A 16,404-nucleotide genomic window follows, 5' to 3' on the forward strand; every position below is an offset into this window, starting at 1 on the left:
GATGTCTGTCCTGCATTAAAAGCAGGACAGACACCCAGTAGGACTGCAACATTTACATTGGAAAATGTCCAGAGTTGTTTGAGATATGCCATAACTTAGTGATGGTCTTCTACAATCAACAACAAAAAAAAAACCAACAAAAAACAAAAAACCAAGGTACAAAAAACTTTTCACTCTTCCTCTTTTGTAGCAAGAGCTGTAAAGAGGTAAAAGATTATTTAATGATTTAGTATGGCTGAAGAAATAAAACACTTTACTGCTTTGGAAGAGAAGAGGTATCTGGTGTTAAATTCTGGGAAAATGGATTCAGATTGTTGCAGCATATAATGTCTGGGGTTATTCCTGTATTTTCAATATGTATCTCTGTACACATTTAAAAATGCTCTGTTAGGGCTGTGCTACCAGCAGTAGTTTCCCTTTTTAATTAACTCAGGTGCCACCTGTGAGAGCACTTTGGAGTACAGTGGTCTCAGAGCCTCTCTGCCCCGTTCTGGCAGTGCTGTCCTGGTGGTTACCCCGAGGGGGTACCCAGGGTAGGGCAGTGCTGCCAACAGCTGCACCCTTTTTTCCAGATTCTGAGGAGCTGCATTGGATCTGAACTCCCACAGAGGCTCCTAACGCAGGGCACCTTTAGATGCTGCCACAGACTGCTTCAGTGTGACTCTGGAGTGGGGAGTAAGTGTGTGAAAGACCACTGTGGTTTCATGTGGTATAAGAAACAGCTGAAACTGGGTGCTGCTCAAACATGGATTGCAGCACACACTGCTCTGGGTCTCTGCAGTGAGGGAGTGTCTGTGTGCGTGTGTGTGTGTATGTGTGTTTGATCATGAGTGGGCAAAGAGCTCCTGCCAAGGGCTGTTTACTGAGACTGTCCTAGTGAGTGGCTGTGTGTGAGCAGTACTTGACAGCAGCAGGCACTGCCTGAAATTTGTCTGGGGTGTGTGTGCATGTGCTCTTGCTCAAAAAAGCTGCAGTGTCTTCTGAGAGAGAAAAGCCATTATACTCCCCTGGAGCCCTGCCCTGTGGCTTTCTCCTGCTTCAAGGGTGGTGGTCCCTCTTTGCTGCTACCGTTTGCAGCCTTTGAGAATGTGATGGTGGCCTCTTCTACTGTGCTTTCGTGCTAGAACTTGCTGAAGTGAGTCAGTGCCTGCCTGATACTGTACAGCTGGGGGAGTGGTGGTTTCTCTTGTAAATCATGGCTTCCTGTTCCCCTGATGGAGGTGATGGGAGAGAAGATGATCCTGCATGTGAAAAACGCCAGTCACTTGTTTTTAGAACTTTAAAAGTTTAATAGTAATAAAATGGTTATAAAAATAGTAATATAATTAGAGTAATAAAAATTTGAACAATTGGGATTAGGACAATACGAGACAATAAAAAACAAAGAGTTACGGACAGTCTGGGTACCTCTTTCTGGGCAAAATAAGCCCGAAAAAGGACACACTTTAACAGAGGATTAACCCTTAAAAGCAATAGCCTGTTGCATATTCATACATCTCATACATGATGCATAAATTCCATTCAAACAAAGGATTCCGTCTGGTCAGTGTCAACTTCTTCCTCTTACTCCTGACGGCGTCTACATGGCTGAGCGAGGCGGGAAGAAGTTCGTTTCTTCTGATAAGTGAGCAATAAATTCTTTTTCTCTGAAAGATTTAGGTGTCCTGTGGCTGCTATCTCGGTGTGAGTCCTCTCTGTAAAAAAAGTATCTTACATAGCATGGTTTCTATTTTAACATTATGTTATAACCTAAAATTACATTTAACACGCTACTTAAGAAAATTAATACATGCATAACTTTCTAACATAACACATATAATATTCATTTTAATATTTGCGAAAAGCCAATAATAAAATACACATTTTTAACACTGCAGTACAACGAGATACAGATTTGGCAAAAGCGTCTTCTAACGCCCTGTGCTGGAGATCAGGGTGCCTTTGTGCTTTCCCAAAAGCTCACTGCAGCTTCCTGCAGGAACTGGCCAAAATGTCCTCGGCCACATTTGGCAACAGAGCGGGCAGTTCCTTGTGCCTCGGTGATCACATTAGGAACTTTTCTCCCGTTCTTTGCAACTACTGTCCCGGAGACTGAAATGCAAAATTAGCCTGGAAGGAAGAACGGTGTCTCAGCTCCCCCTGCGCCGAGGTTCGAGCCCTGCCGCACGTTCCCAACGAGGAGCTCTGATCCTCGCCCCGTCCCTCTCCGTCGGGGCGGGGGAGCGAGGGCCCCCGGCCCGCCCTGCGGAGGAGGCGGCGGGGGCGGCCGATGCCCCCTCGCTGTCTCGTCCCCCTTCCCGCTCCCGGCAGCTTTAAAAGCGGCGCGGCGGGCGCGGGGCCGGCGGCAGCAGCACTATGGGGCGGGCGCTCGGCATCCTGCGCTGCTGCCTGGCCCTGGCGCTGGCGCTGCCGCCGCTGCCCGCGGCCCTGCGGGGCCCCGCGCTCCGCCCGCGCCGGCAGCCGCGCCCCGGCGGCCGCTCCGCAGGTACCGCGCCGGGACCGGCCCGGCCCGCCCCGCGCTCCTGCTGCTGCCCCGCGTTCCTGCTGCCGCCCCGCTGCCGCTCCGCGCCTCTAAACCCCGCGTAGCTCTTCCCTACCTATGCTCATTGCTCGAAACTTCTTTATTTCAGGCTCGTGGAAGGACCAGGTTACTGAAAAGGTTTTTTTTCCTTTTCAGTCTAAAAAAGGGAAGTTTTCTACCTACAAATACTGCGCTGGCTCACTGGCTCTTTTTTTTTTTCTTTTTTTTTTTTTTTTTTTTTTTTTGACAAGCTTTGCTTGTCTTTTTTTTTTTCTTTTTCGTGTCTTAAGCTATGCATGCATGCACTAACATTTCCTCGTGTATTTGCAACTTCCCAAAGGCAAAACTGAGTTACAGGATGAACATAGAATTATATAGAATATAGCTGGGTGGGATCCTAGATTTGTCTGATCTATTACTCCATCCAAAGGCAAAATTAACTATGCTGCTGTGCTTCCTGAGGAAATTTGTGCAATTTCATTTTTTCCCTCTCTTTTCACTTAATTAGAGAAAAAAGTTTCCAGTGCCGTGGGGAAGGGGGAGGGGAAGTGCTGTTTTCACCTGTACTTTTAAGATACTTGTGAAGATGTTTTTAAATTTCAGCTGGAATGGAATAATAAAAGTCACCTTGATAGTAGCCAGGAGAGGTGTGTCAGGTTCCCAAAACAGCCCTCAAGGTGTGAATTTAAACTGAACACCTCATATTTTGCTATTTAATGCACTGGTGAGCCAGGATGTCTTTTATAGAAATACTCTTGTTGTGGATTGTCCATTTTTTAGCTGCAAATCCAACCTTGATGGTATAAATTAAGTACATGGTACTGTCTGTGTCAGGATGTGGTATCAGGACAGGGAGGGGGCATTTCAGTTGCCTGCTGTCACTGTCTTGATTGGTTTGTGTCTTCCTAGAAGTGATGTTTGTCTCTGATCTAAGCTATGGCTTTTCTGCTTCTGTCTAAATTTACATGGCAGTGAGGAATTTTGGAAATGTGTGTGTAAATGTTTATTTTTACATATAAAATTATTTCATGAGTAATTTCATTTTTCTCTCTCTGCTCTAGAAGCCATAAACAATAACAATTTCCAAATAAGCCTTTTTACAACATCATTTGTGTCTTTTTTCTTGTTGGCCTTTATTTGCTCTTGTTGTGTATTTTGGATCGTGACTTATAAACAAGAAATAATTCCTGAATAGCAGTTTATGTTGTTACTATCCAAAAATATATTACAATCCATTCCCTATATGATCTAGTCAGATGTTTTGCCATTTTTTTTCTTTATCTTATAAAAACTGGAATTCAAGCTTTATGAAAATAAACAGTAAATACATTTATATATAATTGTTTCCTCTTTTTGTTGGCTGTTGCATGAAAACCAACACCCTTTGTTTCAAGGATAGAAATGTTAGACATTTTGAGCGCTCAAAGGTGCACCTATCTATTAATGCTTAGAAAAACCCAGTTATTTATTATTTGTCAAAATTAATATGTACGGCTCTCTAATATGTTGCTCACTATGATTTGAAGCCTCTTCATAAAGAATCAACTAGCATTATCTGGCAGGAGTAGTTTGCCATGACAGCACTCGCTGCACTTGGGTGAAGCTCCTGTCCCGTGTAGGAGGTGACTGAAGCATTTTCCTTCCCTCTTGGCAGACACTGCCTGTAAGAACCGGCCTCTAGACCTCCTCTTCATCGTAGACAGCTCCCGCAGTGTGCGACCCGAAGAGTTTGAGAAAGTGAAACTCTTCCTGACAGAAATGATCGATACCCTGGATGTCGGTGAAAAAACAACACGTGTGGCCGTCATGAACTACGCCAGCACCGTCAAGGTGGAGTTTCCCCTCCGGACCCACTTTGACAAAGCCTCTCTGAAGGAGGCTGTGTCCCGCATTGAGCCCTTGTCTGCTGGCACCATGACCGGCCTTGCCATCCAAACTGCCATGGAAGAAGTCTTCACTGAAGAAATGGGTGCCCGGCCAGCAACATTCAACATCCCCAGGGTGGTCATTGTAGTGACGGACGGCCGGCCACAGGACCAGGTCCAAGGTGTGGCGGCGAGCGCGCGGATGGCCGGCATCGAGATCTACGCGGTCGGGGTGGGCCAGGCAGACGTGCAGTCCCTGAGGATGATGGCCAGCGAGCCCCTGGATGAACACATCTTCTATGTGGAGACCTACGGCGTGATCTAAAAGCTGACATCCAGATTCAGGGAGACTTTCTGTGGTAAGGGGAGCAGTCCAAGAGAGCAGTGTAACTTGGCTCTTTTCGACTGCTGCTGCGGTTCCACTCCTTAAGAAAGATGTTTTTCAGAAGTGTTATGTGTCACATCTAAATATTTCCTTTACCATCCATTGGGCAAACAAGCCAATCCTCTTTTTCAGTGGAGGCCAAGTAACAGCCTTTCATTTTGAATAGTGACCTTAGTGTAGGTGACAGACCTGACTCGAGTAGACCTCCTTGTGCAGTTGGTCAGATTTAGAGAGAAAGAGAAATCACAGCAATCTGGACAAGGTTTGACTGTATATATTTACTGAATTACTGAAGGTACACCAGAGCTGTGCAGGCTGCTCATTTCTTTTCCCATCTCACTGGGAAGCAAGGAGGGTGGGAGTGTGGAGCTGAAGGGATTCCCGATAGGTTCAGAGTAGGACAATCGGTGTGGCAGGTAAGCCACCACACTGGCTTGAGCAATCTGGTGCAGGATAAAGTGCACAGATGCAGCAGCAGGTCATCTCAGGACAGGCTTTCACTCTTTAGGCACTGCTGGGCTTTTCCAGTGTGCCAGGCTCACATCTCCCTCTGTTTCTCTGCAACTTGATTTAGACAAGGAACTGTGGGATGGGATTAATTAGCTTTGCTTTTTCAGGGCTGATCTTATAAAAATGCTGTATGTATTTGGTTTAGGCTAGAACTCCACTAACAATGCTAGGCCAGAGTGGGCTGTTACTGTCATTTACAGGGAAGAAAGGTCATCTGGAGTATTTAGAACTGCCTATAGATAGCTGTGACACAGCTCTACTCACAAAAACCAAATGACAACTTTCTGACAATTAAGAAACTTGTGCAAAGTAGATTTTTCTAGTGAATTTCTAAGAAATTTACTTTAAAATAAATCTCCAGCAAATAATAGATAAAATAGGTATAAATGACATTGTAAAAGAATTAAAATATTGGCCACTTCCTTGGGAACTTGGTTGGCAGTGTGTTACTTTTGTTATTTCAGAGCCTTACTAAAAATTGCCACACTTTTTGTGTGTTTAAAGTGAATAAACCTCTTTCTCTAGGTATGAAGTAAACATGTAAGACCATCTGCAGACAGGATACTTTGCCAATAATTAGCATAGGAAATGCCTTGAGGTTTGGCTTGACAGCACGTTGTGCTGCTGGTGTGACCAGACCCTCACAAGTGCCCACCTGGCTGGACAGGTATGTGTGCTGTGAACACAGCACTCGTGCCCACCTATGTTCTCACCAAAGCAAGCCCTTTCATAGCAGCAAAGAAAAATCTCTTATTCTTAGGAATAAACTGTTCATTGTGCTGAAGCATAGAAATTAGGCCCCTGCAAGGCTGGAGGGTAAATCAGAGAGCTCACACATGTACACTTCCAGTGGAACTCTGAGTTGCCTGCGTGCAGTTTGCCAGAATCTGGGATTCATGAAAATAACAGGGTGAAGGAAACAGTCTTTAAAAAGACTCCTATAAACCAAATGAATCTAAGAGGATCTTGTAAGACAGTGTGGTAAACTGGGTCTCTTTGCAGCTCCAGAGTGCTTTTTGGTCAGAAATCTGGACTCACCAGTGGCAATTAGCATTTTCTTTTGCTTTGACCAAGGCAATTAATTTATTTGCAGAGTGAACTGAAAACAGGGAGATTAATGTTCAGGGGAAAAATAGTTGGCTAAGACCAAGTTCTTGATGCACTGAGAGCATAATTCAGCATGAAGCCATCCCAGAGATGGAAAAGTCTTAGCCTTGAGTAGCTGTCCAAGTCAGTGGACGTTTGACTTTCCTACCACAAAAATCTGACCATTTGAGTCTGAACTTCTCAGTTATGCTTGAAAAGATCACCCAGAGATTTTTGTTCATGTAAAATGTAAAGACAAGACAACTCTATCAGCCTTTTTAGCAGAATTCTAAATCATCCTTGTTTTAGAAAATGGGAATGTTGCCATTTTGTTGCCACAAAATTGCCTTGTTTTCAGAAACACATGAGAAGATTTAAGCACTCTTACTTCTGATTTTTTATCTCACCGGTATTGCTTTGGAAATTGATTTAACCAGTAGTCCATACCCACAATAATTAATAACTACAAATCTAAGTAAAAATCTCAGGTAAAACCTTCCCTTCCCTTCCCTTCCCTTCCCTTCCCTTCCCTTCCCTTCCCTTCCCTTCCCTTCCCTTCCCTTCCCTTCCTTCCCTTCCCTTCCTTCCCTTCCCTTCCCTTCCCTTCCCTTCCCTTCCCTTCCCTTCCCTTCCTTCCCTTCCTTCCCTTCCCTTCCCTTCCCTTCCCTTCCCTTCCCTTCCCTTCCCTTCCTTCCCTTCCCTCCCTCCTCCCCCTTCCTTCCCTTCCCTTCCCTTCCCTTCCCTCCCCTCCCCTCCCCTCCCCTCCCCTCCCCTCCCCTTGTCCATAATAGAAAGGAACTGCATACAAAGAGCCATAAGAGCTTTTCATGGCTGAGTTCCTGTGTAATGTTACTGAATGCTTAATATCTCTCCTTGCTGAACCATCTCATTTTCAATTCATCTTTTCTCCTGCCACCTCAGGTAATGAGTTATTTCCGTGCCATTCATGGCCTCTCTCTCCTGGCAAAGGAGGTCTGTAACTTGTTGTGACAGGAACACAGCACTGAAATTTACTACCAGTAATCCAGCAAACAGTGCAAGATGTACTTGTGTAAGCATGAATGAGTAATGCCTGTTCCTCTGCTCCGGGGTGGCTGAAGTAGCGCTCTGTCACTGCCCTTTGCAGCTGTGAGCGTGTGTGCCCTGGGGAGCCACGGTTGCCAGCAGCTCTGTGTGAGTGATGGGGCATCCCACCTCTGTGACTGCTATCAGGGATACACCCTGAATCCAGATAAGAGAACCTGATCAGGTATTATTCCTTTGGATAATGAGTTCAACTAGGGAAAAAAAACCCCTACTATTCGTGGATTTGAGATGCTACTTGTTTGCTTCTGTTGAAACAACAAACATCTGTATCTTTTTCAATAAGAATTCTAGAAATGAATAATAAATGAAACTCAGCTGTTAGTAATGGTGAGATGTAGTTTGATTCTATCACTGTCCTTTTTATTGTGCCTACAGATCCATTCATTAGGGCCAGATGCTGAAACAAAGTCTCCAAATGTAGACACTATAGATATTTTCTCCTACCATTCGTTCTAATTCCTTCAATTACTATTGCCATTTCTGAGATGATTCCAAATCAAAATATATTTAAAAATAGGAGTGTGCACTCCTTCCCAAACTGCTTGTTATTAACAACAGGTTGTTTCTGTAACATTCCTACCAAGCTGTGGACCTGTGTGCACCTGGGAGGCACGAGTGTGGCCAGATCTGTGTGAGTAACAACAGATCCTATGTCTGTGACTGCTATGAAGGCTACACCTTGAATCCAGACAAGAAGACTTGCTCAGGTAAGAATTAAAGGGTATTTGAATATATGAAACTCATGGAGATATGGACAGGTTTTCTGTCAGTTACCCTAAAATGAGACCCCAATTGTCGTCTTTTCCTTGTTTCCAATAACAGTAATATTGTATTTTTCTTTAAATTTGTTGATTAGAAAATGCAGTTTGGTGCTTATCTACCATTTTATTTGTTTATTCTTCACAGAATTCCATAAACATTGTTTAACTGCTTAGTCTGACACAGGGCAGGTTATTGCTTATCTCATGGGGGTTTTTAGCTTCATCCTTACTGGGGATGCACAAGACTCTTGGGACTGCTGATGAAAGACAGAACTGCATGAGATGTGGTGTAGTCATGTCTTGCAGTATCTGCCTCCTCCATTAAATAATTAATAACTGAATTCACTTGTCTGCAGCATAATATAATAATGTAGTAGGACACTGCTTAAATCGTAAGGAAATTATAATTTAAAATGTTGAGCATTTAAAACAGTATCTGGGAGGGATTAACAGGTTTCTTTCCTAAACCATGGCTCACCACAGCCATGGACATGTGTGCACCTGGGAGGCATGACTGTGCCCAAGTCTGTCTGAGTAATGATGGATCCTACAGCTGTGGCTGCTATGAAGGATACACTCTGAATCCAGACAAGAAGACTTGCTCAGGTAAGATCTGATTAAGGAAAAATTGTGTTCCACTAAAAGCAAGCAGCTTTTAAAAATCTGACTAAATGATGGTATTTTTTCTGATAAATTATCCCAGAGTTTCTGTACAGCTCCTGAAAACTCAGGGCAACTTTGTTTTTCAATATGTACAGTAGTAAAATGAGATCCTTGTCTCTTCTGCAGTAGTGTGAATCTTGTATTTGGTTAAAATTAAAATGCCATTTGACATTTCCTTGAGGACTTCACAGTACTTTCACACCCATGGAGCATGAATTGCCACATCCAATATGTGATGTGGACCACTTCTGTCAGAAAATCTGCAGTAAAGCAGCACAAGGGAATGAGATGAGGAAGAACATGAACTGTGCTGGAAGAATGATTGTAGTCTGTATCATCATGAGTGTGATTGCTCTTTCTGGTGGATGTCTTTGGACCTTAAAAAATATTCCAGTCTTAAAGCTCTAGAAGATGGAGGGAAATGTTCCTTCTCAGTGCTGGTCTCTTGTGGAGAACAAGAGCACAGATGTATCTGGTACTCAGGGATGTACACCTAAGTATATATTATCTACAAGTTATTATCTATTCTATATTATCTTCACTTGATTAGGGTTTGATCTTCACCCTGAATTTCTTTGGAGGTCTCATGATTTATTTAGGTGATTTATTTAGGCAAAATCCTTTTTTTCCCCCACTTCCACTAAAATCCCTTTCCTTACTATATTTTGTGTGACAAACTTGAATTTAGGCTTCCAGTTCCAGGAAGTTCCTAGGCAAATCTCTCAAGGTAAGTCACAGGTCTCACATCTCAAAGAGTTCGTGAAGCCAGAGGGTCTCAATATTTCTTCCTGCCTAGGTTAGGAGTTGATTTTGTAAATATAGTGCTTAGGATTAGCTCTTAGCTGGCATTACAGAGAGGCAATAAACATGCGATGGAATGTAAATTCAGTTAGGCCTCCCCTTTGGGAGTCTAATCCCAAACCTCATCTCATAGCACTGATTCTCCTTCTGCTTACTCAAACTTTAAATTATTTTCTTCACGTGCTTGCTTTTTTTTCCCTTTTGAATCTCATTTTGCAGTATCTGCTAATGATTTCCCAACCATCCAGGTCTTTCTTGCAATTATATCACAAAGATGTGCAAAAAATGATGCAAAAATAGTCTAGGTCTGGGAGAGGGTCCTTTTTTTCCTTTTCTTTTACCTTTTCCTTTTTTTCCTTCTTTTCCTTTGCTTCCTTTCCCTTCTCCTTTCTTTCTCTCTTTCTTTCTCTTTTTTCTCTCTTCCTTTCTTTCTCCACTCTTTATTTTTTCTTGTGCCTTACTGAGACTTCTTACGGCAAAGATATCCAAATATAGGAACTCCTTCTCAGCTTGCCCTTTCAGAATTGACGTGTTAAATTTGGCAGAAAACAGCAGCCTTGCACATAAAGTGCCCACTTTGTAACTGGCAGTGGGTGTCACATCTTTTTTAGCAGCCACATATACTTTTCTGTTTATGGTCTTTTCACTCCATAAAACAGTGTCTTCTCCAACTCAATTAGAGCTGAAATAATGCCAAATAGTCTCTTAAAATCAAGATATTTGTTCTCTGAAATTCTGTTGGATAATTGTTTTGTAACTTCTTCACATCCAGTTCCATTCCTTTTGCCATCTGTTACAGCTGTAAAAAAGTGTTGCCAGTATTCCAAAATTTCCTACTAACTTTGTGATGTTGATAGTCAGATAAAAACACGCTCTGTGCACCCTGCTCTGGTTAACAACATGCTGACATGCAATAAAAACATCCTGGTGTGAATGCAAATGAAGATACATTTGCTAATGGGAATCACTATGACCAGATCTAAAGTTTGGATATGGATTGATATTCTCCAAAGTTTGGACATGGGTTGATATTCTCTAAAATTTGGAGCTTTCACCTGCACTCGAGTGTTAAAAAACAGTTCTGTGTCACTCTGCCTTGCCCATTCTGAGCAAAATTCAGAGACACAAAGAACTTTATATATAACAATGTTAGTAAATACTCACCATGCAGTCTTTGTCAACTTATAAATAAGGCCTTCCCTAATTTATGTAATATTCAGCAAACCCAGAACTGACAAATTGTTGAGAAGAGCTGGGGCTAGTCACACACTTTGCAGTACTGTGGAATGTGTGTACCACCATGCCAGACACTTTGAGGTGATCTCCTCCCTCCAGGCTGAATTTCATCTTGCTGTTCCTTTCTTTAGCTTCTCAGTGACTTTGTGTTACAGTAAAAATATAACAATTTCAGAAGTGTTTCTTTCCTTCCCAATTTCCTTACTGTAAAGTTATTCTGTACTGGAAACCTTTCCTAGTGTGCTTTGGAGCTGATGTGGCATCTCACATCTGGTGGAGTTACACAGGTGGGTCAGAGGGAGCAAGCTCTGAGGTATCCCTTGCATTAATTAATGTATTAATCCCCAGTAAGACAATTGCTGCTCGATCAGTTACACACCTCAGCAGTTCCTGATAAGATTCATAGAGGAGAGGCTCCAAGCATGGAAAAGCATTGCCATTGGGAAGCATTAAAAATATTATCTTGGTTTTGGTGTGTGTGCCCCAGGAACCTATGACTGGTACCAGGTCTGTGTGTGTGATCACAGACCTGTGACTGCTATGAAGGCTTTATCTTAAATTCAGATGACAAAACATGCTCAAGTAATAACTTAATATTTGGATATTTTCCTGAATATGTTTATTTATTGAAGAACCTCTTTTTAATGTGTTAAACATTTTTAATCTGTTTGAGAAATGGTCTATCAACTCACAAGCTCTCAGGACGTATAATCCCTTTTCATTCTTTTATGCCTCTTTCCAAAATACTTTGAGCTAGTTTGATTCTTCTCCTTGAGTTTTAGCAGTTACTGTATTTAAAACTTGTTTAATGTTGTCTCTTATCTGTCATCATACTTTGAAGGACTCACTGTATTTAAAAATACAATCTGCATTCCTGAAATGGGAATAACTGGGCGTGTTGGCAAAGCAGGGTTCTGGGGCACCTGCCTCTGGGATGTGAGTCTTCATTGCCTACCAGCATTTGGAGAATGGCTGGGGGGTCCCCAGGGGAACAAATAAATACTCAGGTTAGAACCGCTGCAATGCGAAACCTTGTATCCTTGGCATCTCCTCTGAGCTGAGTGGGGCAAGAATGAACTCACCAACTGTTTTCAGATGGGCAATACTGGGATCAAGTGTTGGCAGAACCTCTCCACAGTTTGATGCAGAATCCAAAGTTAAGTTAGGGAGGAAGGGACCTCAAGAGCTGCCTAGCTGTTCCCCTGGTTGCGAGTGGGATTCACCTGCCATCACATCAAGTGGCTGAAGATGCTGTGTAAGAGCACAGTTATAAAACTGGAGGATATAGACAAACACCATCTGCAAAAATAGTTTCTTGTTGGTCTGGACTTGACCACAAAGGCAGTGTAAAAACACAGTGATAGCATGTTTTGTGTGTATTGCTGGGCATCCCAGTGGCAACAGGAATGCCCCAAATTTTGAATATCAAATACTGGAAGACTCTCAATTTCACAGTAGGACTGCAGAAGAATTCAGCATATCTTTGGACAATTGCCAGAGCTGGTTGGAAAAATAATTTTGTTAAAAGAGACAAAATCCAAGGAGGATCTGTATCTATCATTGGAGAATTTAAATGCAGACATAAAAAGTTAACTGGCAGTTGGTTGGAAACCAAGCATGTTGGTGTGATGTTCTGAACTGGCCTTCCTCCAGCTGACTCTTGAACAGCTCTTCTTTGTACATTGACCATAAAGCCAGTGGAATGTTCCAAAGAGAGGAGCTGAACAAATACAGCCTCAATGGAATCAAGGAGACACCAGTTTCAACATTGGCTTTAAGACAAATGAGTTTCTGCACTGCCAGATCTGCAACCTCATAGATTTTGCAGTTTCCTTTTAAAATGGGAGTATTAATGGCATGATTGACAAAAAAAAAAAACAAACAAAACCCAAACCAAACCAAACCAAACAAACCAAACAAACAAAAAAGAAGCCAAAACAGTCCAGGAAAAAAGGGAAATGTACTTGTGTAATTTACTGTTTGTATAATTTACTTTACTGTTATAATGCTCACACAGATTGTTTGACATTAATCAGCTATGCATTTATATATCTAGAGAAAACAAAATTTATTAATATGCTATTGTTGCCTTTGCAAGTAATGTAAAAAAAATAATTTATTAAGAGATGGGTATTTTATACATGTAATACTTCTTGATAACTTATTGAAAATGTATTTGTAGGCTCTCTTTTAAGAAGGCTTTGCTTTTGGAAGCTTATTATTCCAGTCTCAGATGTGGATGGTGAACTCACTACAGTACCTGTGCTGCAGTAGTTGTTGATACATTTGTTCTCAGCCTTCAGCAAAGTGGTGCAGCCTTAACTTATTTACTTTATGGAGTAGGTGAGGTTAAATTGCCTTTCATACAGCCAAGAACTCACAGCCATCTACTGATGCTTGACATTATTATACTACAGTGAAATTGTCATCATTGCTGATTTTTTCTGTGAATTATGAAGAAAAAAGAATTGTTGAGGACAGCTGAGGCTGGTCCCCTGTAAGTTTGGAAGACTGAGTTCAAGACTTAGGAACTGATTAAATGGAAGCACTGTGGGGTATAGCAAGAATCACTTTACCTTTCTGAAGAGACTGGTAACTCCTGTGTCATACTAACTGGCTCCTCCAGTTTGATTGCTGTGACTTTCTGCTAGATTATAAATTCACTTGGGCCTATTTGAATGATGTCATTCCCTCCATCTATATTCATGTGACATTTGAATGGATTTGTGTCCATCCTCCCTAGGCAGGCATGTCGCAAATGTCAGAAACCAAGAGTACTTGTGGGGCGACACAATTAAATTTGAAGGGGAGGATGGTTGGTCTCTGCAGCCAGGCCCTTTTTTATTCTTATTTTTTCTCAGTAATGGTCTAATTTAAAGAGAGTAGAGGATCCAGGTAGGCAGGTAAGGAACATCTTGCTCTGCTTCCTTCTTGGTTTGAGTTGAGCTCTCTCTTCCCTGTCCTGGACTCACTCAGGTCTCTGGCTACACACCAGCCCCTGTTCACTGCTGCCCTGGCTTGTAGTGCTTGCAGTAGTCTCACAGCATGAGTTTGATCCTTCCACAAGATCAAGCATTTTCTTGGGAATTAAATGTTCAATAATTGTAGTAAATATAGTAAATGCTGTTTTCTCTCTTAGGAGCCATAACAAGCAGTCTTGTAACTGCTGAAGAGTCCTGTAAGTGTGAAGCCATAGCTGCCCTCCAGGACTCAGTGACCTCACACCTCGAAGCTCTGTCCACAAAATATATCCTTTTTCTGACATGATCACCTTCATTCAGCATTTTCCTGGTATTTTAGAGGTAGATGTTTTGTTATAAACCAAGAAGAAGTATCCAGGGAAGAAAGTATTTTCAGGGTGATTTTAGAAATATTATGGGAAAACAGATAGGTCGCTGCAAACACCACTATGTTTTCACATTTCATGGAAGAGCAACACGATACAGAAAAAATAAATGCAAATGCTAGATTATATATATAATGCTAGATTATATATTATATATATTATATAGATTATATATTATATATATATATATAACTCCCTAGATTATATCTGCCATGTTGAACATCTAGCACTGTTCATCAAACTCATAATTCTTCTGGCTGGCTTTTACTGTTACATCAGACACTCAGTTTTGAGCCATCATATTATGTCTCAAAACTTTAGGGACAACTTCACAGGCGGTGTGACAACAGTCCCATTAGCTGTGGTATTCCTCTGCATCCCACTTCCATAGGCAGGCACTGTCCCAAGTGATTTTCCAGCATCTTCCTTTTTCTGAAAACATGTGAGCCTGTTAGTATCTGGCATGCAGGATCATGAGAGGGCTGCAAGGCAGAGTGCTGGAGGCTCTGGGCAGGCTGGGTGCCTGTGGGGGGCCCAAGGTGCCAGCTGGGGTGGGATTTGCTGGCTGTGTTTGCTGCAGTGCCGCGGCTGCAGCCGGGAAGGGAATCGCTGTCAGCCCCCGGATCAGACATTCCACAAACATGTGGGAGAGAAAAAAAACCCCAACCAATAAACAAAGTGATGATCTCTGTGGTACCACAGCAAGCTTGAATGCTGAAATAAATACCCTCAGATGACATGGCAGGAACTAATAACTGAAAGCTGAAGTTGGACAAGCTGTGGTACATCATAAGGCATAATTTTTAGAAGTGAGAGTGGTTGATCTGCTACAATTTACCAAGGAAGGTCACAGATTTTCTTTGCTGAAAATTTTGAGACAGAATGCTTTTTCTGTCAAAGGTGCTCTTATTCAAATAGGAATTGATTTAAAGGAGCATGATGTCTCTGGTTATCATCCCAATCTCTGAGGCTTCAAAATCAAGGAAGAGTAGAGTATTTAAGATTAAAAAAAAGGAGAGCAAAGTAGTGAGTTTTATACATCATTTAGATAGATACAAGAATTTTTTAGTTTGCCAAAGTTTCTGAAAGTCAAATAAAGACTTCTGCCAAGGACACAAAACTTTCCCAGTTTTTGAATAAATTCAAAGTTATTTTTATGAGATCTAACTGCACATCCCTCTTCATGCAGTGTGCTTGGAGTTCAGTTTATCTGCCTGGGAAAAGCAGAGGGAAGAACTCAGATTTTCATGGATTATAATGTATAATTCTAGGGAATCTAATTAGGTAAATCTGAACACCAAGATATTTAAACCTGTAATGTCTTCTCAGTAGTAGCACGTCCTTCAGAGATCAATCTTTCTGCTCCAAGAGCTCATGTTAAGCAAGAAAATGTTGTAGGTTTAAGTTAGGAATAGACTTTATACGAAGAACTGAGGCTTTCTTTCAAAGTTATTCTTTGATGGGCCATTTCTATCCCCAGCATCCTTTCAAGACAATCTTGAAAACATAGCAGAGACCATCACCTTCTGCTCCTCATCCCTGGGTATCACCTGATCCAACACTTTGTAAGAAATTAGGGTTGTTGAGATTATTTGGGAAGATGCCAGATCTTGACAGAGCTCTAATATGTTTGGAAATCTCTTTCGAGCATGTATTGACCTCACCTAGAAACCAGACTTTTTTTTGCAAATGCAGCAATATGTAAGACTGTAAATAAAACAAACTTTATAGCCATCTATGTTATTGCTCTTAACAACTGACCACTAGAGGAAGTGTCTGAGAAGCTGCAGGCATATCAAGACAGACAGCAGATTGTCTGAGCTATCATTTTGCTTTATTTTAAAATAATCTTTCAGAATCAATCTTTTTATTGTTTTCAGGAAGCTTTATTTCATTGCACAGCTTACAAAACAGCAGTGGTTAATTATTATCATTGACAAACATGGAGAAGACTTCAGGAAGATAAGAGTCTTGAAAATACAGTGACCCTAAGGATCTTCATGTACAGTCACTTTATAGCCATGAAGTTACTCATACCTGCTGTGCTTCAGTTTCTACTGCAGATATTGCTTTTCTGTAGTAACTGCATTTTTTATTCTCTTACTTCAACGTAAATACAGAAAAAAAAGAATGGATACAGTATA

General features: G+C 41.7%; 1 protein-coding gene across 1 annotated transcript; it reads left to right on the forward strand.

Moving 5' to 3' along the window:
- The first annotated feature begins 2,355 nt into the window (after nt 1–2,355).
- Nucleotides 2,356–16,080, forward strand: MATN3 (matrilin 3). The gene is given in 10 exon segments (XM_030945908.1): nt 2,356–2,476; nt 3,157–3,177; nt 4,176–4,745; nt 7,494–7,616; nt 8,038–8,160; nt 8,698–8,823; nt 11,384–11,434; nt 11,437–11,496; nt 14,054–14,161; nt 16,025–16,080. Coding segments are annotated over 10 exon segments (1,359 nt in total).
- Nucleotides 16,081–16,404: the final 324 nt, after the last annotated feature.

The sequence above is a fragment of the Camarhynchus parvulus genome, chromosome 3 (genome assembly GCF_901933205.1).
Source record: "Camarhynchus parvulus chromosome 3, STF_HiC, whole genome shotgun sequence".
NCBI classification, from domain to species: Eukaryota; Metazoa; Chordata; class Aves; order Passeriformes; family Thraupidae; genus Camarhynchus; species Camarhynchus parvulus.